The following is a 26,870-nucleotide window of genomic DNA, read 5'->3' as shown; positions in this document are numbered from 1 at the left end:
ACAAACCTGGAACCCCAGACGCTAAGGCAGAATAATAGAAAGTTCAAGGCCAGGCTGGGCTATTTATGTATCAAGATCCTGTCTCAAAAAAAAGTTGCTGGTTGTGATGGTGCATAAATATAATCTCTGTACTCAGGAGGTAGAGGCAAGGAGGATGGACACAAATACAATATGTGGAATTAGGAATTACTTTTTTGTTGTTGAGAGTCTTACTATGTAGCCCTAGTTGGTTTGAAACTCGATATGAGACCAGGCTGGCCTTAGGATCACAGAGATCTGCAAGCCTTTGCCCCTGAGTTCTGGGATTAAAGGTGGGGTCCACTATGCTTAGGTAGAATTAATATTAAATATATTAATCTCAATTTTCTGCCTTCCGGTTATGCCAAGACCTGGGATCTAGCCCACCTGGTCCCAGTATCCACACCTGTCGCCTGGACTAACGGTACAACGTCCTAGGGTGACAGTGAAGACTGGATGATTTAAAGGTTACACACACACACACACACACACACACACACGCAAGCACGCACACTGGTCAACAGAGCCGCCTCAGACACAGAAAAAAGTTTAATTCTGCTGCGGCGGAGGGTCCCGGCTCCGATAGAGGGATTTGGTTTTCCTTTGTGTGGGGATTCATTGTGGGGACGAGAAAGGCAGAGGGAAGAGTCTGGTCCTTCAGTGGGACCTGCCCGGGAGATGGTGAGGACAGGGAATCGGGAGACACAGACACTGGACAAAAAAGTAAACCAAAAAAAACAAAACCAAAAACAAGAACAAGGGTAGGCAGAGGGAGAAGAGACGACCACGGGACGGAAGAGGGGAGACGAGTAAGGAGAGACTCAAGACAGACGACAGAGGGAGGGGACGACAAGGACGCAGAGAGGAGAAAGGAGGGGCCCCTCCCTCCAAACCAGACGGTGGGACCAGGGAGGGGGAGCGGTGAGGGGACGGGAGGCTCTGGAGGCCGCCGCGGGGCAGAATGAGATCTAGTCCAGCCAGATACAAGGAATGGGCCCCTCGCCCCTGCCCCAGGGTCCCGGGTAGGGTAGGGGACTCGTGTCTCAGTGCTGCAGTGTGGGGGGCCCCGCCCCTCCCCGCGCTTCGCTGTGTAAGGCACCGGCTCCGGCGAGGTCCGCGAGCGCGCGGGGGGCGGGGCGGAGTCGGAGACGCCGGTGGGCGTGGCCTCGGCGGCGGCCGGCCCCGCCCCTCGCGCATCCCTTCTCTCCAGCCTCCCCGTATCCGGCCGGGCCGGGCGGCCGAGCGCGGCCCACGGGCGTCCCGGTGCCCGCGCGCCCGCCGCTCACACGGTACTCTCCAGCATCCACTCGGTGCTGGTGAAGGCCAGGCGTGCCCGGGCGGAGCCCAGCCCCAGGTCTCCGTCCTCCCCGGCCGCGCCCGCTCCGGCCCCGTCCAGGTGCGGCGTGGACCGGTGGCGCTTTGTCCGCCGGGCGCGGCGCGGGTAACTGTGACTCTGGAACAGCGCCCCGTAGTCCCCGTCAAAGGAATAGCGTTGCTGCGGCCTCGGCCGAGCCGGGGCTGCCCCAGGAACCAGCGCTAGCGTCGGGGGCGCGGAGGTCGGAGGCCCCAAGGCCCCCGATCGGCTCCGCCGAGGGCCCGTCGCGGCCCTGGACTCCTCCCCAGAAGTCTCCTCCGAGGGCAGCAAGCACAGCGAGGTGGCCGAGCCCCCCAGAGAGCGTCCGAGCACCACCTCCAGCTCGGCCGACGTCGCCTCGGCCTCTGCGGCCTTGGCCTCGACGGCGGCGGGGACGGCCACCTCCCGCAGCGCCTCGTAGCGGTCCGGGGCCGGCGGGGCGGAGGCCGGCTGCGTGCCCGCGCCGTTGGTCTGCGAGCACACGTGGCTGACCCGAGGGGGCGACCTGGAGGCGCCCTTGAGGCGGCGGCTGTCCCCGTCGCCGTACACCTTGTAGCGGATCATGAGCAGGACGATGAAAACCAGGACCGAGGCGACGATGACGCCCCCGATGGCGATGATCATGGTGCCGCCCAGGAAGTGGGCCCTCAGCGGGCGGCACGGCGCGGGGTCCCCCGCCGTGGTGAACTGCACGCAGCCCACCACCCTGGTGGCCGGCAGGGCGGTGGCCCCGTCGTCGTACACCGCCAGGACGCACAAATCGTAGGCGCGGCCGGCGGCCAGGTCGTTCACCAGGAAGGTCTGGCTGGTGGAAGGGATCATCCTGGGGGGGAGGGGGAGCGACCGGACGGGGTTAGCGCCACTCGCAGCCACGCCCCCTCCCCGTCCCACCTACCGCCGTCTCCCAGACCACGCCCCCTAGCATGCCCCGCCTGCAGACCCACCTACCTTTTAAGCATCCCCTGCTGGACTAGCTCTGCTCACACCTTGGACAACAGTCACTCAAGCCCCCTCACCTGCACGTACCTGCCGTTTAAGCCCAGCTCGTTGGCCACTCCCCCTAACCTACAAGCCCTTCCGTCGTTGAGACGGACGCTGATGTCAACCACGGTGGACGTCCAGTCCCCGGTTCTCATCCCGCCTCCTCCTCCTGGATGCTGGAATTGCAGGCTTACAGACTGGCGCCGCCATGTCCTATTGGTTTGCCCGGTTTTGTTTCTGTGGTGGCAGGGATCGAACCCAGGCCTTCCCACAAATGCTCTACCAGCTGCGCCACATCCCAGCCCGGATTCCCCTTTGGGGAAAGGAGCGTGCTGCAGGACATGCCCCAACTTTGGGTAAATCTCTAACTTTCCCAAGCATCCCAGCTGCGCATCCCCACTCATGGCGCTGCTAATTGCGCTCTGGCTAACAAGCCATCTCCGTTCCAGGCCCCGTGGGGCAGCTCCTCAGAGGCAACCAGCTCTTCCATGCAAGCTCATCGCCAGAATTCTAGAAACCGAACCTCTGGCCCATACTATTGACTAAAATGCAGCAAAGCAGTGTCCTTTTTTTTTTTTTTTTTTTTACTATAGACCCTTCTCCTCAAACAAGGTACAAAGTACAGCAAAGTCCTTCAGCCAGACGCCTGGGGGCCACAGCTGTGTGGGATAGGATCTGCTCTGCCCTTCTCTCAACTTCAATGTGCATTGCCCGCTAACGGGAACAGTAAGAATCCCCGCAGCCTGGAGATAACACGAGGGCCGGATGGGTTACCGCAGCTAAAACCTGAGCTGTCTAGAGAAAAGGCTGTAACTGAGTGACACCAGTCCAGTGTTGCCAGCAGCGCTGGTGGGCGCCCACCCACCGCCAGGCTGGCTGCCTCCTCTACCTCTCTCTAAGTTACATTTCAGCCACAAAAAATGCCGTTATTAACAGGCCTGATCTCATCTAACTTACGCTTTGTGTGTGTGTGTGTAAGGGGGAGGTCAGAGGGCAACCTGCAGGAGTCTGTTCTCTCCTTCCTCCAGGTGTGACCCAGGGGTTGGACTCGGTCACCAGGTAAACAGTGCCTCACCCCAGGGGGGCCATCTCTCCAGCTACATCCACCCTCGGGACACTCCCTCTCCGACTTTGATCTCTTTTGATGAGCCTATCTTGGCGCGGTCTGCTTTGCTACTTCCAGCCTCTAGGAACCAAGGAGTGTGGAGCGTGTCCTGATTGGCACGTCCAGCACCGAACCCCACAATCTCTTCTCTCCTGCCAAGGCCACTCGTGGCTGAGCAGCAACAAGCACCGCCCCTTCCTGTGCTTCCTCTAAGAAGCCATGCCTCACCTCCCTCCACCCATGCTTACCTGTCAGAGCCCCTCAGGCCTGCCAGCCGGCCCAGGCCCCAAGAAGCTCCCTGCCATCAGGCCCCACCCTCAGCCGTGATTTCAAAGCTAGGTCCCATCCTCTCACCAGGTTCTTCCTTTTCCATCAACCACCCACAAGCTGCCCTGACCCTTCTTGGCTTTAACTTTGGGATTTCCTCATTTCTCTACCCCAAATAACCAGTTGCTAGGGGCTCCCCCCCTTTCAAGGACAGTCACTGGCTCCTTAAGAAAGCCTGAGCCCACGAGTCTCTCATTGGCTGCCAGACCACAGCAAGCAGCTGAGCAGGCTTCTTGTTGGCTGTCACCTCAGCCCATGGCTGCAGAGAGGAAGTTAACCCCTGCAGTGCTGTCCTACGTACAAGCATCTGCAATGGAGGATGCAGGATAGACCTGCCCCCCACTCAACCCCTGGGAGAGAAGAACAGCCCTTGCCTAGCTGGGAAGAAGGGGCCATCAAGATGTGCTTACATGCTGGGTCTGGAACTTTCCCCCACCCTATCACATGGAGGCTGTGGATTAGAAAGGAGCAGTGAAGAGAGATGGAAAATCACACAATCTACATGTCTGACAGAAACGCATCGTCGGTCTCCTCTCCATTCCTGCCTGGCAAAGACTAGGTAGTCATAAGTGTGCATTCAAGCATATGAAAGAGAGCTCTGCTGCTTTCTGTGTCTAAGAGCAAATGATCTCTCCCACAGAGCATCAACTTCTGTGACTGAAGAGAAAGAGAACTGAGGGTGTGGCTCAGTGGTAGAGCCCCTGCCTAGAATTCCCTAGTAAGGGGCTGAGGTGTGGCTCAGTGGTAGAGCCCCTGCCTAAAATTCCCTAGTAAGGGGCTGGGGTGTAGCTCAGTGGTAGAGCCCCTGCCTACAATTCCCTAGTAAGGGGCTGGGGTGTGGCTCAGTGGTAGAGCCCCTGCCTAAAATTCCCTAGTAAGGGGCTGGGAGTGTGGCTCAGTGGTAGAGTCCCTGCCTAGAATTCCCTAGTAAGGGGCTGGGGATGTGGCTTGGCAGTAGAGCCCCTGCCTAGAATCCCCCAGTGAGGGACTGGGGGAGGCTCAGTGGTGGAGCCCCTGCCTAGAATCCCCCAGTGAGGGGCTGGGGTGTGGCTCAGTGGTAGAGCCCCTGCCTAAAATTCCCTAGTAAGGGGCTGGGGGTGTGGCTCAGTGGTAGAGTCCCTGCCTAGAATTCCCTAGTAAGGGGCTGGGGATGTGGCTTGGCAGTAGAGCCCCTGCCTAGAATCCCCCAGTGAGGGACTGGGGGAGGCTCAGTGGTGGAGCCCCTGCCTAGAATCCCCCAGTGAGGGGCTGGGGTGTGGCTCAGTGGTAGAGCCCCTGCCTAGAATTCCCCAGTGAGGCGCTGGGGTGTGGCTAAGTGGTGGATATGCCTAGAATCCCCCAGTGAGGGACTGGGGAAGGCTCAGTGGTGGAGCCCCTGCCTAGAATCCCCCAGTGAGGGGCTGGGGTGGCTCAGTGGTGGAGCCCCTGCCTAGAATCCCCCAGTGAGGGGCTGGGTGTGGCTCAGTGGTGGAGCCCCTGCCTAGAATCCCCCAGTGAGGGGCTAGAGGTATTACAGAATGATTGCTTGGCATGTGTGAAGGTCTAGCTCCAATCAACAGTACCATTAAGATGAAAGAATAAAAATAAAATCAAGGCTGACAAGATGGCTCAGTTGGTAAGGGAGCTTACCACCAAGCCTAACAACAAGAGTTTGACCCCCGAGACATGGTGGGAGGAGAGAACTGATTCTCACAAGATGTCCTCTGATTGCCAGATGCATGTTTTGGCACAAATACACACAGACACACACATACAAAGTATTTTTTGTTTGTTTGTTTTTTTTTTTGTTTTTCAAGCAGAGTTTCTCTGTATAGCCCTGGCTGTCCTAGAACTCATTCTGTGGACCAGGCTGACCTCAAACTCAGGCTGGCCTCTGCCCACTGAGTACTGGGACCAAAGACTTGTATCACCACTGCCCCAAAAAAAATAATTAAAAATTTTTTAAATGAAATAAATGCAAGTGATGGTAACAGCTTCCCAGTGAACAGCTTTGGGTGTAGTCTCCGGCGGTTTCTCTTTGGTGCCTTGGTCTGCTGACTGTAAGAATGTGTCAGTCTGTCCACGCAGGGCCAGCATCAACAGCACCTGACCTCTGACAGAGAGGGGCACAGAGGAACTGTGCACTCGGTGTGCTCCCTGTGCTCTCAGAAGATCCAGAGTGCCATGCCAGCCTGGGCTAAATAGTGAGCTGAAGGATAGCCTGGGCTACAAGGGCAATAGCCTCTCAAAGACAAAGGAAAAGCAGAACCAAGGGGAAAAGAGAGGCTCCTGGCGTGCCGACTGGCTATCAAGGGCTGAGCATGCTCAAGTTGTTAGAGCTGCCACTGATGGGGAAATGGTTCCAGAGCCGCTGGTAACCCGAAGAGGTGAAGCAGGGGCCAGCGCTCAGCCGCTCCACAGTGCAGAAGGAAGGCAAGAGCAGGCTGCCTCTCTTTTATCCAGTGCCCCTCCGTGTCACACCTGCGGTGCCAGGGTCTGCGGCTGAGAGCCCAACTGACAAATGGTCAAGATGGAGAGCCCACAGGCTCAGGGACTGATGCCCTGTGTACCCCTGAGAGCAGGCACTGTGTCTCCTGGTCTCCTGGTGGCCCAAGTGCCAGCAGTCACAAGGAAAGCAGAGAAGCCGCGTTATCTATCTATCTATCTATCTATCTATCTATCTATCATTTATCGAGACAAGATCTCACTATGTAGCTCAGGCTGACCTTGAAGCGAAGATTCTCTGGCCTCAGCCTCCCCAGTGCTTGGATCACAGACAGTGCCACCACTGTCTGCCTCAGAGATGTCTTTTGCATTTGGGAAGCATACATATTGAATTTCTACTGTTTCGCAGGTAAGGACAGAAAGGAGGTAGGTAGGGAATTATTTCTCATTTCAAGGCCAGGTGGTGGTGGCCACATCCCACAGTCATGCCCAGGCAGGCGGATCTCCGTGAGTTCAAGGCCAGCCTGGTCTACAGAGCGCCTGCATAGGGCTACAAAGAGAGACTCTGTGAATGATGATGATGATGATGATGATGATGACAAGTGATTCTCTTTTCTGTGCATTTCCATCTTAAACTCTTTTCTGCTCTATGACCCACAGCCACGCCCAGCTCAGGGCCCAGTGTAATGCGCAGGCTAAGTGCATGATGAAGGAAGCAGGGAGAGAAAGTAGAGACAGGCAGAGGGGAAGAAAAGATAGAAAACCCTGGCGATGGTGAGGAAAAGCAGCTGACAACTGTCTACACCACAGGCCTGTTCACCCTAAGAATGGTGTGGCAATAACTCAGGGGACTGATTCGTTTTTGTTTTTATCAAATGACACAAGCTAAGGTCATCTGGAACTCAGCTGAGAAAATGTCTCCATCAGATTGGCCTGTAGGCCAGTCATAGGATGGGAAGGTCCAGCCCACTGTGGCAGTCCCGCCCCTGGGCTGTGGTCCCGGGCTGCTGTACAAGAAAGCAGGCCGAGCAAGCCAAGGGGAGCAAGCTAGCAAGCAGCACCCCTCCCCGGCCTCTGCATCAGCTCCTGCCCCCAGGTTCCTGCCTTGAGTTCCTGCCCTGACTTCCCTCATTGATGAACTTGTGACCTTCCAGCTGTAAGATGAAAAATAAACCCTTTCCTCCCCAACTTGCTCTTGGTGTCTTTTTGTCATTTATGCTGGTTTTTGAGACAGGACTTCCCCGCATAGCCCTGGCTATCCTGGAACTCACTCTGTAGACCAGGATGGCCTCAAACATTTGCCTATCTCTTGGTCCCAAGTAATGGATTTAAAGCATAAAGGCATAAAGATGTGTGCCACCACTGCCTGGCTCTGCCATGTTCTTTATCACAGCAATATAAAACCAAACTAGAACATTATGTTTCTATTTTCTTTATGCCTTTGCTTTCTGTTTCTATAACGTACCCAACCGGAAGAGTAGTAGTGATACAAATAGAAATGTAATTATAATTATAAACGTGTGTGTTTTATGTGCCACAGTGTTTAACTGATGGGATTCATGATCAGAAGCCTCTGGAGAGCAAGTGATGTTGACCATGAACTCTGTGAGATAAATATTTTTTTTGTCCGGCGGTACTGGATGTGGTAGCAAATGGTTTACCACTGAGCCACACCCCAGCCCCTCACTGGGGGATTCTAGGCAGGGGCTCTACCACTGAGCCACACCCCAGCCCCTCACTGGGGATTCTAGACAGGGGCTCTACCACTGAGCCACACCCCAGTCCCTCACTGTAGGAGTCTAGACAGGGGCTCTACCACTGAGCCACACCCCAGCCCCTCACTGGGGGATTCTAGGCAGGGGCTCTACCACTGACCTAAGCCCCTCACTGGGGGAGTCTAGGCAGGAGCCCTACCACTGAGCAACACCCCAGCCCCTCACTGGGGAATTCTAGACAAAGGCTCTATTTCACTATAATGTAGCTACATCTCCAGCCCTCTTTTTTTTTTTCTACTTTTTGAAGGTTGAGACAGAGTGTCTCCAAGTCGTCCAGGCCAGCCTTGTCCTTGCAATCCTCCTGCCTCGGCTTCTCAAAGGCTAGAATAACACGCCTGAAGCCCCAGGCCCTGCTCCCTGCTGTAACTCCACTGCCTGGCCCTGCACTGGGGCTCATGTTGTGTTCCACAAACATCTCCTAAGTGCAAGAAACACAAAGGAAAAAAAAGTAGGCAACTACAGACCCACCCGGAGCTTGGACTAAGCAAGGTCGGGGGGGGGGGAGTAGGTGGGAGGGCAGTTGGGGGGACGGACGCCAGGACGGGAGAGAAGGTCCCGGGGCTGCAGCACACACTCACCTGTAGACCAGGGAGTCATCCGCAGAGCTGTTGTATTGCACTTGGTACATGCGGATGCCGGGCACCGGCCTCTGGGCTGGCCAGCGGATGAGCACGGAGCTGGACGTGAGCTCAGCGGCCACCAGCCTGCGCTCCGCGGCCGAGTCGTTGGCACCGGGTCTGCCGGGTGTGGCGATGTCCGAAGAGCCCGGCTCCGTGAGGGGCGGCGGGGCGGCGGGCGGGGGCGCCATCAGGGGCAGCGGCACCACGCACACCTCCACGGGCGCCGTGGCCTCCCCCGCCGCGTTGGACGCTATGCAGGTGAAGGTCCCACTGTCCCTCAGGGTGGTGATGGTCACGTCCAGCGTCCCGTCCCCGCGGACCCGAGTCCGGCTGGAGTTCCCCAGCAGCCGCCCGTCGGGGGCGACCCAGTGCACCACGGGCTCGGGGTCGCCCACGGCGCGGCAGCGCAGGCTGACGGCCTGGCCCTCCACCACTAGGGCGCGGCCGCCTGCCTGGCGCGTGATGAGCGGGGGCTCGCACAGGAACTCCTCCTCGGGGATGGACCAGAAGTAGCGGTCGGTGAGGTGCTCGGGCGTGGCGCACGTCTCCAGGTCGTCCTCCCTGGCGAGGCGCCGCAGCCAGAGCAGCTCGCAGTTGCAGTGCAGCGGGTTGCCCCCGAAGCTGACGGTGAGCGGCGTGGGCGGCTTGGGGCCCGCCCCCTGGGACCGCAGGAAGAGCCCGTCGGGGGGCAGCTTGTGCAGCCGGTTGGACGTCATGTCCAGGCGCACGAGCTTGTGCAGCTGCACGAAGGTGCCCTCGGCGATGTGGTCGATGAGGTTGTGGTCCAGCGTGAGCGTGTTGAGGTTCACCATCTGGCCCACCGCCTCCCAGGGCAGCGCCTCCAGGTTGTTGTAGGACAGGTCCAGGTCCTCCACGGTGGCCAGGAAGGCGTCGAAGGCCGCCGACTCCACCCTGCGGATCTGGTTGTTGCCCAGGATGAGGTGGCGGAGGTTGGCCAGGCCGCGGAGCTGGTCCCCGCGCACCTCGGCCAGGCGGTTGCTGTCCAGGTGCAGGGCGCGCAGCGCGCGGAGGTCGGCGAAGGCGCCCGGCGCCACCTGGCCGATGGTGTTGCGGGACAGGGTGAGGTGGACCAGGCTGGTCATGTTGGCGAAGTCGCGGCGGCGCACGGCGGCGATGAAGTTGTCGGTGAGCCGCAGCTCCACCACGCGCCGGTCGATGGCGGGCGGCACGAAGAGCAGGCCCGTCTTGGCGCACAGCATGGTCAGCGTGGGCGCCACGTTCTGGCAGATGCAGCGGCCCGGGCAGGGCTGGCCGCGAGACGCGCCTGCCCAGAGCAGCAGGAGAAAGGGCAGAGCGGCGGGCGGCGGCGGCGAGAGGAGCCCGGAGGAGAAGGGGCCCGGAGCCATGGTGCAGGGGCGTGGCAGCGCGCGCGGAGGGTGAGACCTGGGCGGGAGGGAGACGGTCAGCCCGGGTTGCCCACCCCGCCTGCGGCCTGCCACATGCTGCTGAAAGTCAGCCTGATCCTTCAGCTTCCAACGCGTGGGTTCTGGACAAGGGTACGTAAGTGGCCATCTTCCATTTTATTTTATTGGACAGGTTTCACTATGAGGCCTGGGCTGGCCTGGAGCTCGCCTTGTAGGCCAGGCTAGACCTAAACTCATAGATCAGCCCGCCTCTGCCTCCCCCCACCCCCAGTGTTTCTTTCCTTTTCTGAAATCGTTTTCTGTACATCCCAGGCTGGCTTTGAACTTGTGATATCCCCATATATGCCTCCCAGGTGCTAGGATCACAGATCTGGGCCCAAACCCCCAGATCCGATTACAAACTTTCCACAGTAATCGGCAGATCAGCCCTGAGTTACTATGGAGTGTCCTCTCCTCCCACGCCGTTGGGCTCCCCAACTCCCCATAACCTCCCCGACCATCAGATGCTCTGAAGCCGCTGCCGGCTGAGGCTTACGACCAAGGATGTCATATACACACTCTTAGTTCAAACTCCAGATGTAGCACTTACTAGCTGTGTGACCCCGGGCAAGCGTCTGAACCTCTCGGAATCTCGGTTTCTTCATCTGTAGAACAGAGAGAGGAGACAGGCTTTTACTTTGGTGAGGATGATGCGCACGCACGAGCGCGGCCGTTAGTTAGAACAGCGCCTGGCAGGCAGGGTGGACGGAGCCCGTGCTGACCATCATCAGCTGCAGCAGCGCCGCGGCCCGGTGATGGCAAGCTCGGAACAGCGCGCCGCGGTAAGGGCGAGCGCCCTCGTTCTAAATATCATCATTACTGATAGGGTGCGTGTGTGGCAGGGTCAGAAGACAACTTTGCAAAACTGGTTCTTTCGTTCCATCCTCACGTGGCTTCTGGGAATCGAACTTAGGCTGCCAGGCTTGTACAGCAGGCCCCTTCACTCGCTAAGCTGTCTTGTCCACCTGCAAGTGCTTCACAATCAAACACAGTCAAGTACAAGTTCTGGGTCCCTTGTTCACTAGCTCTAGGAGACCATAGTAATGAGTCCCACACCTGGGCCATGGCTTCTCTATTTTCCTTCCTTTTAAAAATTTTTGTTGTTACTTTTCACTTCTTTGAGGCATGGTGGTATTATGATGTAGCCCAGGCTAGCCTGGAAGTCACAAGCCTTCCAGGCAGTACTTTTGTTGTTGTTGAGATGGGGTCTTACTCTGTGGCACAGGCCGGCCTTGAACTCACAGAGATCCACCTGCCTCTGCCTACCGAGTGCTGGGATTACAGGTGTGCGCCACCGCCCATCTTGTTCTTTTTAATTTTTTTGTTTGTTTGTTTTCAAGACAGGTTTCTCTGTGTGGCCCTGGCTGTCCTGGAACTCGCTCTGTAGACCAGGCTGGCCTGGAACTCACAGAGATCCGCCTGCCTCTGCCTCCCGAGTGCTGGGACTCCAGGCGTGCACTGCTACTGCCTGGCCATCTGGTTCTTTAAGACAGGATAGTATATACAGCATGCTGGTGTAGAGCTTGCTATACAGGTGACGCTGGCTTTGAACCCTGATCCTTCCAAGTGCTGGGATTACAGGTGTGTGGCGCTACACCCCGAACGGCCAAAATGTCCTCACTTTGTATATTAAAACAAGACCCTCTTCACTGGGTTTACCCATGGGAACCACTGAATGCGAGGCCTAGCACACAGCGAGCCCTCAGTGAACGTTACGGCCTCCTTCCTAAGTTGGTGAACAAAAAGCAGAAGAGGTAGGAAGAGCTGAGAAAAAGCGCCAGTTTCCCATCTCGGTCTGAGGAGGGCCTCCTCTGGGCACGGCTCCTTTCCAGGCTGCTCTGGGCTCCCGAGCTAGGCTGCCGCACTAGCGGTAGGCACACAGGAGGCCCGCCCATGCCTACAGGCGCATGCGCGTGCGCACACACTACGCTCTGCTCCAGGCAAAACCTTCCGGCGGGGATTCCCCTCCAGCAGCTGCAGCCCACGACATGTCACTTCCCATCAAAACACAGGGTGGGAGGGGGGTTAAAGAGGAAAGGATGGGAAGGGGGCGTCCTCAAGGCTGCTCTCATCCCACCCTGCCCTGTACCCCGGCCCCTGCTGACCAACCTCTGAGGAATCTAGGTGAGGTGGCAGCCATAAGTGACCTTGATCTTTTTACCCAGGGGAAGGAGAATGGGACAGAGAAAGGCTGAGAGAATCAGAAGGAAGCAAGTGGGGAGGAGTGGACGGGTAGAGAGAAAAACTGAAAGAGAGCAGAGCAAAAGAGAAAGAGCTTCCCAGAGTAAGGTAGGCTCCAGGGATAGCTCAGCAAAACATGTACCTGGAACCCCCCAGTGAGGGGCTGGGGGTGTGGCTCAGTGGTAGAGCCTCTGCCTAGAATCCCCCAGTGAGGGGCTGGGGTGTGGCTCAGTGGTAGAGCCTCTGCCTAGAATTCCCCAGTGAGGGGCTGGGGTGTGGCTCAGTGGTGGCATGCTTGCCTAACATGCTTGAGGCCCTGGGTTCCCTCCCAGCACTGCCAAAAGGGGACAGCCAGGTATGGTGACAGACACCTATAATCCCAGCACTCAAAAGGTTGAGAGATGTAGACAATCCTGAGCTACACATAGAAACCCTCTCTCAAGCAACCAAGGAGGAGATGAGAAGACAGGTAACAGTGGAACAAAGAAAAAGCAAACTGAGCGAAGAAGGAAACACAGAAAAAGGACTGAGGCAGAGTGATGAAAGAAGGGGGAGGAGGCAAGCAGAAAAAAGAGAGAGTTAGGGGAGCAAAAAGGAGGAAGAAAGAGACAGACAGGAGTGGGGCTGAAGAGAGAAACTGAGGCAGAGCCAGGGCAGCCGAGCAGCTCTGGGCACCTACCCCAAGTCCGCCTTCCACTCCCTCTAGCCTGTTGTCCTGTACCCCGGCCTCCACTATGAGGGGTTCCGGCAGGGCACCTGCTTGCTTTGGGTTTCTAGGGCCCAGAACCCTGTTCTGTGAAACAGGGGCGGGGTTTATCCTCGCACAGCGGCAGGGGACTGCTTGGTAAGACAGCTGCGATGGGAACAGCCCGGGGTTACCCAAAGGCCTCGGCACCGCCAGTCACAGCCCATCCCCCCGCCACGGTGCACAGCCCAGGTCCCAGTTGTGTGATGCTTCGGCGAAGTGGCATCCCCTGTTTGTGCCTCCCTGTACCCACCTGTGACAATGATGGCACCCAGCTACCTCACAGTACTTCGGAGAAAGGCTCAGTGAGAATATCTAGTGACACGGTTAGCTTAGCCTCAGACTACGTAAATGCCACATAAATGTTTGATGATGCTGAGAGAGAGACAGAGAGGGGGAGGGAGAGACAGACAGACAGACAGAGAAAGAGAAAGATACAGAGAGAGATTCTGGGAATGGAACCCTTGTGCATGCTATGGAAATACTCTACAGCTAAGCCACGCCCCCCAGTCCCTCACTGGTGGATTCTAGGCAAGTGCTCTACAAGCAAGCTAAATCATCCTTTTTTCTTTCTTTCTCCTCTTTCTTCATCTCCTCTTCCCCTTCCTGAAACTGGGTTTCACTGTACAGCCCAAGATGGCATCCAACTCACAACTCTCTTCTGAATGCTGGGATGACAGGCCTGTACCACCAGCTGACAGGGATTATTTCAGGCCTAGAAACCCTCGTGGAGCCTTACTGACTGAAGGGGACTCTACTTTCCTGAGCACCTGACCTATCTTGAAAGATGCCATGACCTGACAGCTGAGGCCCCCAAGCCTCCCTGCTCATGAGCCTTTACCCAACTACGATTCTCACAAGCTTATCTCCACACTTCACTGGGAATGGGCACCTGTCTCTCTGGACACCCCCTTAGGCAGACCCAGGCCTGGGCTGGCTCACCCCACACCCCTTCCCTAGCCCGAGGCGCTTTGCTCACTCACCTCTCTTCAAAGAGTCAGGGCCTGGGCCGGATCCTGCAAAGGAGCAAAGCGCAGTTAGCACCAACGGTTCCTAAAGTTCCTAACCTCGGGGCCCACACGAGCCAAGGGAGTCAGTCCCTCCTGCTATAGCATAGCCAGCCTTAGGAGACCGTGCCCCGGTGCCCCAGGACCGTTCACCCTCCACAGCCCAGGAGTCCAGGATGGGAGACTTGCCCTCCGGGTGTCAGGAGCCCTGGGCCCGTCTGCCCGCTAGAGCTGGCTTCTGAGTTCGGAATTCACCCGCTCTTCCCGGCAGCCTGGAGTCTACATTCCCACGCTCCTCTTACTAGGCTCGGGAGCCTGGACCAGACACCTTATCCTGAAGAACTCAGGAGTTCTCGTAAGGGTTCCCTAGCTTCGAAGACATGAGTGCCTGTGCTGCCATCACATTTACGCCGAACGACCCACACGGGCCCACGTGATCCCAGCCCAAGCTCACGGGGCACACCAGTCCCACCTGGGAGCTGCCTATCCTCCAGTGAGCCCTGGGTACCGTCACATCTGTGTTCCAGCACCACAGACTACGCCTTGATGTGCCCCTGGCCACACTCGCTAGACCCAGAAGTAGGGTCAGTTTTGCGCCCAACGCACAGATACATGTATCTTGCACATACAGGCCTAACCATGTAGAACCTGGTCCCCAGAGACCAAAGTAGGCAAGGACTCCCAAGACAGACACACACCCTCAAGGCTGACATAGCTGCATGTCAGCTGCATACCACACACACGCACACATGCATGCACACACGCAAACACACACACAGAGGCTATCTCTTGCACACTCACAGACGTACAGATACAAAAAAATCCCATGCGCCCCCTAAGAGACAACCAGACCCCCTGCATCCATGTAGCCCTTGCACACTTGTGGACACGCAGCGGCCCACACACGTAAGACTCACCTGTACAATGAAAGATACCTAGGCGCACACTCTTACACACCCAAACACATGCATGCAACTTTACACACACACCCCCGTGCATACCGCAGGTAAAACACCAACAGACACACGAGCGCACAGCTGCACACACGTACACAGGGCCGCTAGCACAAATACCCCGTCAAAGCTGAGGGCCATGAACAAGCACACGGGCACTTTGCAGGCACGCTGAGAGGCTCGCTCGTCACAGACACGCTCACGCCACAGTCCCGTGAGGAACCGGCACACTTGTAAATGCACACAAAACACCAGAGCACCGAGCCCAGCCGGCTCCACACTCACTGGGCCCTGCCCCACCTACTGCCCAGGCCAAAGCCATCTTCGCACCCCTGCCAGTCCCTTTTGCACCCTGCCCCCCAAAGAACCAGACACAAGCCAGGGCCAAAGGTCGAAGTTCAGCAGGCGGGACACCGTGGGGATGGGAAGAGTCCAATCCTGGCCCCCCCCACATTCTGCCACCAGAAACCCCAGAGCTTCCCCAGCCTCGCCACCAGCCACCAACACACAGCCACCGGGGCCCTATCTGCGGATGCCCGGCAGGTGGGGGAGTCAGGGTGGGGTGCGGTGGGGAGGGCCAGGTCGTCAACCCCACCCTCTCCTCGCCGGCCCTCCCCCCCACCAGGGCCCATCTGTCCATCCCTCGGCCTCTCATCCCTCCATCTGTCCACCTCCCGGCCGCCCCTCCCCCCCTCCCCCAACCAGCCACGGAGAAGAGGAGGAAGACATGGCCGACTCCCCCAAGGATCACGGAGGACCCCCCCCAGATGACACGGACCCAGAGAGCAGCCAAGTCCCCTCCCATCCCCCCAGCACCATCCATCCGGAGGCCTGGCCCCTCTCTGCGCTGAGCCCCGACCCCAGCAGGGTACCTGCCACAGACACAGGCACACACACCCTTGGAGACATCCAACCAGCACACCACACACACACACACACACACACACACACACACACACACACACACCACACCACACCACACCACAGATACCCCAGCGAACACACCCGGCTCCGCAGCCCCCTGGATGGATGGACATCCAGCCCGGCCGGACACAGACCCTCCACGCAGCCGGCCGCACGCGCGCACAGGCCCGCTGGGGGCCCCGCACACCTGGGCGCGCGGCCCCCGCACACACCTGCACACAGCCCCTCGGACGGGCGCGCCACAGCCCCCCAGATCCGGCGCCCCGGAGTGTGTGGGACCCACGCGCGCACACACGCACACATGCACTCATGCACACGCGCGGCCGACCGCGGCCCCGCACACGCCCGGATGGCCACACCGGCGGGGCGCCGGGCACACACCACACACCCGCGCGCGCGCGCGCGCACACACACACACACAGACACACACACACACACACACACACTGGGCCGCGGGCGGGCGCACACCGGGCCCCGCCGCAGCGCCGCGGACACACGGCCACGCTCGTCCCCGCGCTCCCGCCCGCCGCTCCCAGAGCAGCCCCCGGGGCCGCCGCGGGCCGCGCTCACCCAGCCCGGGGAGGGGGCCCGGGGCCCGGCCCCACCGCCGCCGCCGCCGCCGCCGCCTCGCGCCGCGCCATGGTGGGGGGAGGGCCGGGGGAGGGGGCGCGGTGCCGCGGGGCCGCCTCCCGCCCGCCTCCCGCCCGCCCTCCCGCGCGCCGCCGCGCTCCGCCCTCCGCGTCGCCGCCGCAAGGGGGGGAGGGGGCGCCGGGCCCAGGCGGGGCGGCCGCACGCACGCCCGGGTCGCCGCAGACCCCCTCCTCACTGCGGAGCGCCGGGTCCAGCCCCCGCCCCGGCCCCACCCCTGCACCCTCAGACCACGCCCCAGCGGCTGCCCAGGCCCCCCCCCCACACGCACGCCTCTGCTCTCTCCATCCCATCCTTGGGGGGGCCCCGGACCACGCTGGAGAGCCACCTGGAAGCAGGGACCTCGGGCGGGGGGCGGGGCGCACCCGGTCAGAGACCCTTAAACCGCACGCCCCTAGAGCCAGAGAGGGGCCTCCAGACCATCTCGCGGCTTCCCGGGGGCTCCAGACCGCACCTCCACCCCCAGGCGTCCTAAATCATACCCAACACTCCGATGGCCCACAGACCACACCCCGGGATCCATGGAGGGCTCAGGCTGTATGTCAGTGTCCAGAGGAGCCTAGCATAGTTTGATCCATCCGGGAACCCTGGGAAGCCAGACTGTGTTCCACAGACAAATAAAAAACTGGGTCTAACCCCAATAGTGTCTTTCCTCCCTCAAGGACCTTAGACCGTGCCCTGCCCGCCAGGAGGAACTGTAAGTCCTGGCTAATGGCTAAGGGACCCCGAACATCTCTTCCGCTCACAAGAAACCTTAAGCATGCCTCACTTCCCCAGCTATGCCTCGGATCATCGTCCAACACCCTTGGGGAGCTTGGAACTTTGACTCTGCTCCTTTCAGGGCCCCCCACACCCCTCACCCCCGCAGCCTCTTCCTCACTGTGACTCCTGTGGGTGCCAGAACACCTCCCTTCTTCCCTGTGGACCCTCAGCGCCCAGCGCCTACCCCAGAGCTCACCTCCCTCCTTTCCTCAGAGCCCACTGGGTGTTTCAGGCCCTGTTCCATCTCCTTCGGAGGTACACACAGGACCCCCAAACCCAGCAAGGTCTCCCCTCGCTGCAGCCCCCAGATCCCCAGCGGCTGGGGTCCTTTCCCTTAGGGACCTCCCGTCGAGAGATCAGCACTCACACCCAGAACAGCTCACACTGCAGAGCTCCTCTGTGGTGAAGGGCAGTCCCACTCAAAGCAAAGAGGAGCACCAGGGCATGCTGTCTCCTGACCCCAGACACCAGCCCCAGCACGGCGGGGGTGGGGTAGGGGGTATCCATCCTGTGATCCAGGCTCTGAGGAGGCTGAGACAGGCATGTCCCTGGGGCTTTGGGGCCACCCAGTGCAGCCTTCCTGTCTCATAAACTAGGTAGACCTGAGCAGGAGAGTGGCTCATCTGTTAAGAGCACTGATTACCCTTCCAGAGGACCCAGGTTCAATTCCCAGCACCTCCATGAGGGCTTAAAACTCTCTGAAATTCCAGGCCCAGGGATCCAGCACCCTCTTCCGACCTCCGCAGGCACCAGCCAGGCGAGTGGCACGCAGACACTCGGGTAGGCAGAACACCCACACACCTAAAAGAATTGCTAAAACTTTAAAAAAAGAAAGAAAAGCCTGGTGGAGGTGGCTCACACCTTTAACCCCAGACTCAAGGGGGCAGAGGCAGGCAGACCTTTGACTTTGAGACCAGCCTGGTCTTCAGGGCGAGTTCCAGGGCAGCCAAGGCTAGACAGAGAGACCCTGACTTGGAAAAACCAAAAACATACAAACAAAAAATTAAAAATAAGGTGGCCCTCTCCTGAGAAGCAGCGCCTGACGCTGACCTCTGACCCCACGTGCATGTCTGTGCATGCACTAAGGAAGCAGAAGATCGGGAACACACCTGAACACGGACGCAGCAATCCTGCAGGTAGCAATGGTTCTCCGGCATTCAAGTAAGAAGGAGCTGCCATCTTACAGACGAGAACCACTAAGAGCGGTTTAGTCACTCGTCCAGGGTCACACAGGTAATAAATGGCGTCGCATAAAAATGGACGGGAAAACTGCATTGAAAAAAAAACAAAAAAAAAAAAAATGGACGGGAAAGAGAGGTGAAGCCCTGGGCTGGAGGTGAGGGGAAGCAGGGGAGGGGATGGGATGGAGAAGTGCAGTGGAGACTTCTGGCCAAGCCTCTTAACTCTTCACCGAGGCCCTTCCCCCAATTCTGGTTCTTAAAAGCATAAATCTCAGCTCTATAGGACAGGCCCCAGGTTTGCTATATAAACCAAGCTAGCCTTGAACTCCAGGATCGCCTGCCTCGCCTCTGGCCCTGGAGCGCTGGGACTAAAGGCCTGCGCTACCGCTACCTTGCCCAGGCTGAGTTTCATGGTTCTTGTTTTGTTTTGTTTTTTATTCTCTAGACAGGGTTTCTCTGTGTAGCCCTGGCTCTCCTGGAACTCTGCTCTGTAGACCAGGCTGGCCTTGAACTCACAGAGACCCGCCAGCCTCTGCCTTCCAGATGCTGGGATTAAAGGCGTGCATCACTCCTGCCCCACTACTTTTTGAGACCTAATTATAATATTCCCCCTAGGCTCCACCCACAACCCTAAACCCCACCCATCCCACCTAAGTCACACCCTCCATCTTTGTCTTCCTGCCCAAAGAATACTAACTTCCAGCCTAGGCTCGAGTCTCCCTTCTGTGCTAAAACCTGTCCTGGGCTTCTCAAACACAAGCCTTGCTCACGTCCAAGGATAGAAAGAAATTGTCCTGGGAAACTCTAGAGATGCTCAGTACCTGCTGGCACCTCTGGCCAAACCTGAAAATCTGAGTTTGACCCCTGGGACCCACAAGGGAGAAGGCAAGAACAAGGCTGTCCCGCATGTGTGCTTGGGAACACACACACACACACACACACACACACACACACACACACACACGTGAATACATCCAATAGAATCATTTTTAAAAATAGGTTAAACAGCGGGTCCTGGTCCTTCCTAGAAGCAGCCTAGGGATGAGCCCAGAGACACTGGACATTCTGTTCTGTTCCCGACCCTTTGATTGGAAAGGAAGGCAATGGCTGCTGAGTCTCTTGCCTGAAACAGCACGGTGAGGTCCTTGGGCATGGGATAGTCTGGGGCTTCGGCTCCTGTGCCTCAGTTTATCTTCAGATTGGGGTCAATCATGGCCACTTCTTCATGGCCCCTTGTGAGAATTAAACTAATGCCTGTGTGGTGCCCACAGATGCTTTGCTCACAGGAAGCGCTCAGTAGGGGAGCCCTCTCAGCTGTGACAAGTTTTGAGGTTGTAAGTGAATAATGACCTTGGGCAAGCCCATTGCCCCTCCGGCCATGGCCTTGGCCAGCCAGGGGTTCCCTGACCTCTTCATGAGATGCCCCTCTCATCCCCAGACTTCTCCTTCCCACCTCCAGCTACTGGGCACTGGGGTTCTGATGGAAGCGCTGTGGGCAGGGTGGGGCCTCTAGCAGTGGGGAGATAAGCTGGATCCAGACCCCCGCCCCCGGACACGCAAGGCTAAGGGCATTTCTCCAGGGCCCGCTTTAGAGATGCTCTACCCATAACTTCTCTGCAAACGGCTTGTCATGACTAGGGACGAGGGAACAGGGTCTGCAGGGGCAGGATTGGGGGGAAGAATCTGAAGGGTGGGAGGGACAGGCAGGGTCAGAAATCCCTTTTAGGCCCATCCCTAGGAGCACCAGGGGTGGGGGTTGGGGGAAGGAGAGCCCAGGCCCCAAGGTCACTGTGTCATTGTTACCATGGCAACGGCCACCTCTCAGCAGGAAGCCTGGAGAAAGGTGGGGGGAGGGAATTCTGGGGCCCTTGGGTGTGAGGACTGAAGAAACGCGGGAGACAGTGGGAGAAGCAGAGAAAGTAAGGTTCCTCCCTGTGAGCCTATCTCAGAGCCCCGTATACCTTGGGTGCTCAATAAATGTCCTTCAAAGAGAGACAGAGGTCTGAGGGAATTCAACGCCCAGAAGTGCCCGAAGAAAAAGACAAGAGCGTGGGAACTCTCCCCTCCCCGACTCAAGCCCTCTGGGGTTCGCTGGGAGTCCCAATCCTCGTTTCCCGCAGTCTGGGCCTTCCAGCGTATTGAACCCCTGAACTGTCCACCCCCGGCATCCTCCTGAGGGCCCGCAGCAGTTACGTTTTGACCCTTTGACGCCTTTCGGCCTTTCAACTCTTCCTACCTAGGGCCCGGCTGAGGCCAGTGGCACTTAGCCGCCTCTGGCCCCAGACGGGGGAGCGAGCTGAAGAAAGGGGTGCAGCACGCCCTCCTCTCAGGGGCCTTCCCCTTAGGCCTGACCCCTCCACAGAGTCGGACATTCCCTCAAACGCCCTCAGGAGAGCCGGGCCCGCTGGCCCCTTGCGCCCCGGGCAGCCCACGCGCCCTCGCTGGGTCTCCGCCGAACAGGTGTCTCCCGGGGCCGGCTGGGCGCCACCGGAGACGCCCGCCCCCTGCCGGCCACCGGCGGGGCTGCGGGGCTGCCGGCCGCAGAGAGCGGGCGAAAGCACTGCCAAGCTCCGCTCTCCTTCTCCAGACCTTTTATTTAACTCTTGGACGTACGTATCCTAGAATTCTGAGTCCTCAGACGTAAGTATTTCAAGTCCCCGGGTCAGAGGTCAACGAAAGAACGCTAACTTTTCCTTCAGCCAGGCCTCCGTGAGGTCGTCCGTGGTGCGGATTTCAAACACCTGCGTGAAGAGAGGGCGACCTCAGCCAGGCCTAAGGGCGCGCCTCCATCCCAGCACTCGGGAGGCGGAGGACGGCGGGGCCGTGCAGAGACTCTGTCTCCGAAAAGCAGAGAGAGCCAGCGAGAGAGAGAGAGAGAGACAGACAGACAGACAGACAAACAGAGACAGACACCCAGACAGACAGACAGAGAGACAGAGACAGAGACCCAGCGAGACAGAGAGAGACAGAGACCCAGAGAGACAGGGAGGCAGAGAGACAGACAGACAGAGACAGAGACAGAGACAGAGGGTTCTAACCCAGGAGCCAGCCCTCCTACATCTAATTCTTTTTGTTTGTTTGTTTTGTTTTTGTTTTCCCGAGAAGCCCTTCTACTTCAGCTCCAGGAGTCCCGGCCTCCCAGCCCCTCCTCCCGGACCCTGGAGTCCAGGCCAGCCCTCTTCCCTCCGCTGAGGATCCAGCCCCTGGCTGCCTCCGCAGACCCCTGGGCGGCCAACCCCCCAGAGCCGAGGCCCTCAGCACCTTGGTGAGCTCCGCGGTCTGCACCAGCCAGTTCTTGCTCCCCGCGTACATCATCTGCTGCTCAGGCTTGCAGCCTGCGAGGAAGAGAGAACGGGTGTGGCTGGGAGCGTGACACTCCTCACAGGCTTCGAGAACTGAGGAGCTTGCGGGAGGGCCACACTCGAGAGCCTCTGGATTTGCAGGGGAGCTTTCCAGTTACAGGGAGGGTCTCCGGGAGAAGATTCCGGAGCCTGGTAGGGGGTTCCAGGTAAACAGGAATCTAAATGCCTACCTCCACCACACAGCTCCCACAAACAGCGCAACACACCACACACACACACACACACACACACACTCACACTCACACACACACTCACACACACACTCACACACACACACTCACACACACTCACACTCACACACACACACTCACACACACACTCACACACACACACTCACACACACACACACACACACACTCACACACTCACTCACACACACACACTCACACACACTCACACACTCACTCACACACACACACACACACTCACACTCCTCAGAAGCTAAGGCCCTCTCCTCAGGACAGCTGGAGCTGTGTCTCACCCACAGGGCTGGAGAAGATGAAGCAGAGGGGGTAGGACACCCTGCCGTCAGCGTGCTCATACTTGTAGCTGTAGAGCACGAACCTGAGGGAGAGAAAGAGAATTTACACTCAAGACCCGAGAATCTGCCCCAGCCTGCTCCTCGAGTTCACGTCCTTGAGTCTGGGGCCGGGCACGGCAGCACACGCACCGTGGCCTGTCAGGAGGATTCAACCTCCGAGCCACAGTGAGGCCAGCCTGGACCAGGTCAGCTCCTGCCTCAAACATTTAAAAACTTGAATTTCCTCTCGGGCTTTCTCAGCCACAGACCTATTCATTCGGAGTGCAGACACCCAAGACAGGAGGCACGTTAGGTGGAGCTGGGGCTGGCTCCCACTTCCCTATCCCAGTAGTGGGACCCGAGGGCTGGCAGTCACATACGTGCGGGACACGGGAGCTGGAAGTCAATGCGAGCCCAGGTGCTAAGCGCCGCTGTCTGGTCAGTCACATTTCACAGAAAAGACAAACTCTCAGAAAAAATCAGCACCCCCCCCCAGAAGTGAAGCCCCCCTCTGGGCCCTGAGTCTTTGCAGTTGTCAAAGGTCCCTGAGCCTGGGAATGAGGTGCAAAACTCGAGAGGCGCTGAAAGAATTGAGTCAAGCTGAAAGATGTGGACAGACCAGTTGAGTCAGGCACAGCGGCAATCAGCAGGCCGAAACAGGAAGCTGGGACTCACGGGACACAGCTGTGAACCCAGCGCTTGGGAGGCAGAGGCAAGAAGATCAGGATTCCAGGGCGCTCAGTCCTTGGCTGCAGACTGAGCCCAAAGCCAACCTGGTAGACATGAGACCCAAGCGGGGATGGAGAGATGGTTGAGCACCTCTGTGCTCATACGGGCCTGAGTGTCAGTTCCCAGGACCCGCGTCAGGTAGCTCACACGCGCACATACTGGGACACAGACACCTACACATGCTAACAAATTAAATCCTTTTTTTTTTTTTTAAGGGAGGAGATGCTGGAGAGATGTCTCAGCAGTTAAAGAACAATTGTTGCTCCCACTCCCGCCCCACCCCCGGCCGGTTAGTTTCTCTGTGTAGCCCTGGCTGTCTTGGACTCTCACTGTAGACCAGGCTGGTCTTAAACTGACAGAGATCCACCTGCGTCTGCCTCCCTGAGTGTTGGAATTAAAGGTAGGAGCCACCATGCCCTGCTACAGTTGTTGCTCTGACAGAGGACTGGGTTCAGTTCCCAGCAAAGGTGGCTCACAGCGCTCTGTGACCCCAGTTCCAGGAGATCCAATGCCCTCTTCCGGCCTCTGAGGGTGTGCGGTACTCGGGAAACACCCATACACCACACACAGAAAACAAAAACACACCTTGTTCGAGACAGGAGCTCACTATCTAGCCCTGATTGTCCTGGGACTCTCTATGTAGACCTGGCTGGCCCTGAACTCACAGAGTCCTGTCTCTGCGTCCCAGGTGATGGGATTTAAGGCCACCACACCTGGCCTTTTTTTTTTTTTTTTTAAGATGTCCTCCTGGTTTGTTTATCCTTTAAATTTATCCTTCTTAGTGCCAGGGCTGGAGAGATGGCTCGGCACTTAGAAGCACCTGCAGCTTTTGCAGAGGACACGGGTTCCCATCCCAGCACCCACATGGTGGCTCAAAGCTCTAGTTCCAGGAAATCCTGTGGTGTCTTGTGCCCTGTGCAGGCACCAGACATGCATGTGGTACACAGACGTAACTGCACACAGAACACACAGAACGCTCATGTACATAGAACAAATAAATAAATCTTTAACACGCTAGTGAAAATTTCTCAATAAAAACTATATCAGCAAAAGTTTCTAGACTATGACTTCTTGGCTTCAAACTCAGAGGTCCTGAGCCCATAGACAGAACTGGAGCCCAACAGTTCCTCGGTTTGTAGGTCTTTTTATCACCCCTTACCCATAGTCCTCAGGTCCAGCCCTTCCCCCAGTTTACCTGGGCTGTCTCTCCGGCAACCCCAACTTGAGTTCCTCTGGGGAAATGTTCTGAGGAGAGAGAGAGAGGACAAATGACCATCATTCAGTTCATTACACACGCACCTAAAACGTGCCGGGGCGTTGTTCTGAGGAGAGCGTGTGGATTCACCGAGGTTTCTCAGGACTCTATGGCGGGACCTCACTGTGCCCACTTGACAGCTCTGAGACTGAGGCCCGGTGTTGTCAAGGGGCTTGCTCCACATTGCACAAGACAGTAAAGGCCAGAGTTCCCATCCGAGTCTTCGTTCCCATGGTAACCACTCTAGCACACTTCCTCCCAGGGGGCCGAAAGGCGCCCAGCGCCTCCTGGTCAGTACCCTTCCCTACCAAACAGCCTTAGCCCCAGCAGGGAGGACCAAGAGGCAGCAGGGCGACAAAATGGGAGGGTCATCTAGTTACACAGGATGGCCAGTGGCCCCAGACTACCTTATCTGGAATAAAAGCCTCCCTTCCCCCCCACCCCTTTTTTCCTTTTCTTGCTCTAGGGCCTTGCTTTACAGGAAAGAGCTCTGGAGAGCTGTGTTCCCAAGCCCTCCTTTTTATTTATTTACCTGCTGTGCTGGCTACTTTTATGTCAGTTTGACACAAGCTACAGTCATCTGAGGGGAGGGAACCTCAGCTGAGGAATTGCCTCCACCAGATGAGCAGGAGAGGGCACTTCCTGTAGTGACCTAGCCCACCGTGGGGGTCCCACTCCTGGGCTGGTGGTCCTGGGTGCGACAAGAAAGCAGGCTGAGCAAGCCGCGAGAAACAAACCAGTTAGCACCCTCCACGGCCTCTGCATCGCTCCTGCCTCCAGGTTCCAGCCAGGCTTCAGTTCCCGCCCTGACCTTCCTCGGTAGCCTGTGATTCGGGACATGTAAGCCAAATAACCCCTTTTCTCCCAACTTGCTTTTGGTTATCACAGCAGTAGCAACCCTAACCGAGACCCCTGGCTTTTTTTTTTTGGCAGGGGTGAGGCCTGGAACTCACTATGTAGACCAGGCTGGCCTCAGACGCACAGAGAAATCTGCTTCTTGAGTTCTGGGATTAAAAGCCAGTGAGTGCCACCATGTCCAGCCTTTATTTGGCTTCTTGATACAGGGTCTCCTGTAGCCCAGGCTAGCCTCCAACTAACACTGTAGCCAAGACTGACCTCAACTCCTGGTTCTTCTACCTCCACCTCTAGAGGGCAAGCATGGCAAGCGGGTGTCACTGTGCCCTGTTTATGAGGTGCCGCCCAGATCCAACTCAGGGAGCACTGTACAGCTTCACCCCAGGCCTCTCGCTGGGTTGAGGCCCACCTCCCAGCCCTCACCTGGAATTCCTCCTCCAGCACCACCATCTGCCGGTCTTTGTCCACTTTCACTGGAAAGGAACACAGGTTACAGGCCCCTCCCGGTCCAGGGGACGCAAGCCCACCCTTCCCTGCCCGTCCCCTTGCCCCAACCCTTCACAGGGCAGAGGTTACTGACTTATGATGGCTGCATTGTTGGTCTCCTTGCGGAAGCGGAATTTCCTCAGCTTCTCCTTTAGCTCCGGGTCTACTTCACACACCACCAGGGAATCCGACTGCCATTGGGGACAAGGGAGGAGCTGAGCTGGCTCGGCCTCTAACCAGGCCCCTTTCCTGACTCAGTTTCTCCATAAACCAAGGAAGAAGCTGAAGCTAGCCCATGTGGGGGGCCCTTGGCAAAAGCCTCAGGTGGTCCCAGTCACCAGGACACACAGCTCAGCTCTGAGGTTCTGCCTTCTTGGGGGGTACTCACGGATTATTCTAGAAGACCCAGGGGTCTGCGTGCCTGGGGCCAAACCACCATCTCTGTGCTCCAGCTAGACCCTCTGTCTCCGCTGGGCCCTTCCCCCGCTGCTTGTGTCCTTCGGCCCTCTGTTGGCCTTCATCCAGGTACCCTCTCTACCCCAGTCCACCCCAACCTCCACCCCTCGCCCTTCCTCACCACCCAGGCCCTCTGACCATGGTTTTTCTGTCCTGGGGCCTCTTTTCAGTTCAATTGTCTTCTGGGGTGAGGAGTGGCGGGCTGTGGAAGGGGAAGCTTTCATCTAACACCACATCCTGTTTATGCCTGGCACAACTGTCACAAAGGGCTCCTCCCTCTCTTCCTTCCCCTCATCTGCCAGAACCTGTGAGGCTTTTCTAAGATGGAGGTTCGAATACTGTCTCACTGTGGCCCTAGTTAAGTAAATCCACACCTCTGATCCAGGATTGCTGTGAAGATAAAACAGGAGATCATGAGTTAAGATCATGGCTACATAGCAAGTTTGAGGCCAACCTGGACTACAGTTAAGTCAGCCTGAGCCTACATGAAATTGTCTCAAAAAAACAAAAAACAAAACACAAAAACCAACAAAAAACTGGGACCCCCAGAGATGGCTCACTGGCCAGCCAGGCAGTGGTGGCACACCTCTTTAATCCCAGCACTCAGGAGGCAAAGGCAGGTGGATCTCTGAATTCAAGGCCAGCCTGGCCAACAGAGCGAGTTCCAGCACAGCCAGGGCTACACAGAGAAACCCTGTCTCAAAAAACTAAAAAAGAGGCTGGAGAGATGGCTCATCAGTTAAGAGCACTGACTGTTTTTCCAGAGGACCTGGGCTTC

General features: G+C 57.7%; 2 protein-coding genes across 10 annotated transcripts; both read right to left on the bottom strand.

Annotated features, from left to right (window-relative positions):
* Positions 1-552: 552 nt before the first annotated feature.
* Positions 553-17,003, bottom strand: Lrfn1 (leucine rich repeat and fibronectin type III domain containing 1). 8 transcript variants are annotated; one of them, XM_060366553.1, is made up of 5 exons: positions 16,969-17,003; positions 13,938-13,970; positions 10,579-10,633; positions 8,563-10,008; positions 553-2,195 (listed from the first exon to the last, which is right to left on the bottom strand). In XM_060366553.1, exons 4-5 carry the CDS (start codon positions 9,969-9,971, stop codon positions 1,301-1,303), a joined length of 2,304 nt encoding a protein of 767 aa, XP_060222536.1. In that variant the 5' UTR covers positions 9,972-10,008; positions 10,579-10,633; positions 13,938-13,970; positions 16,969-17,003; the 3' UTR covers positions 553-1,300. The 8 variants fall into 8 exon arrangements, with proteins under 8 accessions (XP_060222536.1, XP_060222529.1, XP_060222532.1 ...); XM_060366546.1 differs by lacking the exon at positions 16,969-17,003 and adding an exon at positions 16,409-16,579; XM_060366549.1 differs by lacking the exon at positions 16,969-17,003 and adding an exon at positions 16,051-16,302.
* Positions 17,004-21,003: 4,000 nt separating this feature from the next.
* Gmfg (glia maturation factor gamma) lies at positions 21,004-26,542 on the bottom strand. Of its 2 annotated transcripts, none has more exons than XM_021662238.2 (7): positions 26,231-26,542; positions 25,731-25,827; positions 25,574-25,623; positions 24,236-24,285; positions 22,273-22,355; positions 21,691-21,764; positions 21,004-21,170 (listed from the first exon to the last, which is right to left on the bottom strand). In XM_021662238.2, the coding sequence occupies exons 1-7, from the start codon at positions 26,231-26,233 to the stop codon at positions 21,099-21,101; spliced, it is 429 nt and encodes a 142-aa protein (XP_021517913.1). In that variant the 5' UTR covers positions 26,234-26,542; the 3' UTR covers positions 21,004-21,098. The 2 variants fall into 2 exon arrangements, with proteins under 2 accessions (XP_021517913.1, XP_021517914.1); XM_021662239.2 differs by lacking the exon at positions 26,231-26,542 and adding an exon at positions 26,025-26,166.
* Positions 26,543-26,870: the final 328 nt, after the last annotated feature.

The sequence above is a fragment of the Meriones unguiculatus genome, chromosome 14 (assembly GCF_030254825.1).
Source record: "Meriones unguiculatus strain TT.TT164.6M chromosome 14, Bangor_MerUng_6.1, whole genome shotgun sequence".
NCBI classification, from domain to species: Eukaryota; Metazoa; Chordata; class Mammalia; order Rodentia; family Muridae; genus Meriones; species Meriones unguiculatus.
The sequence above is the reverse complement of the archived record's forward strand: the minus strand, read 5'-3'. Positions and strand labels throughout refer to the sequence as shown.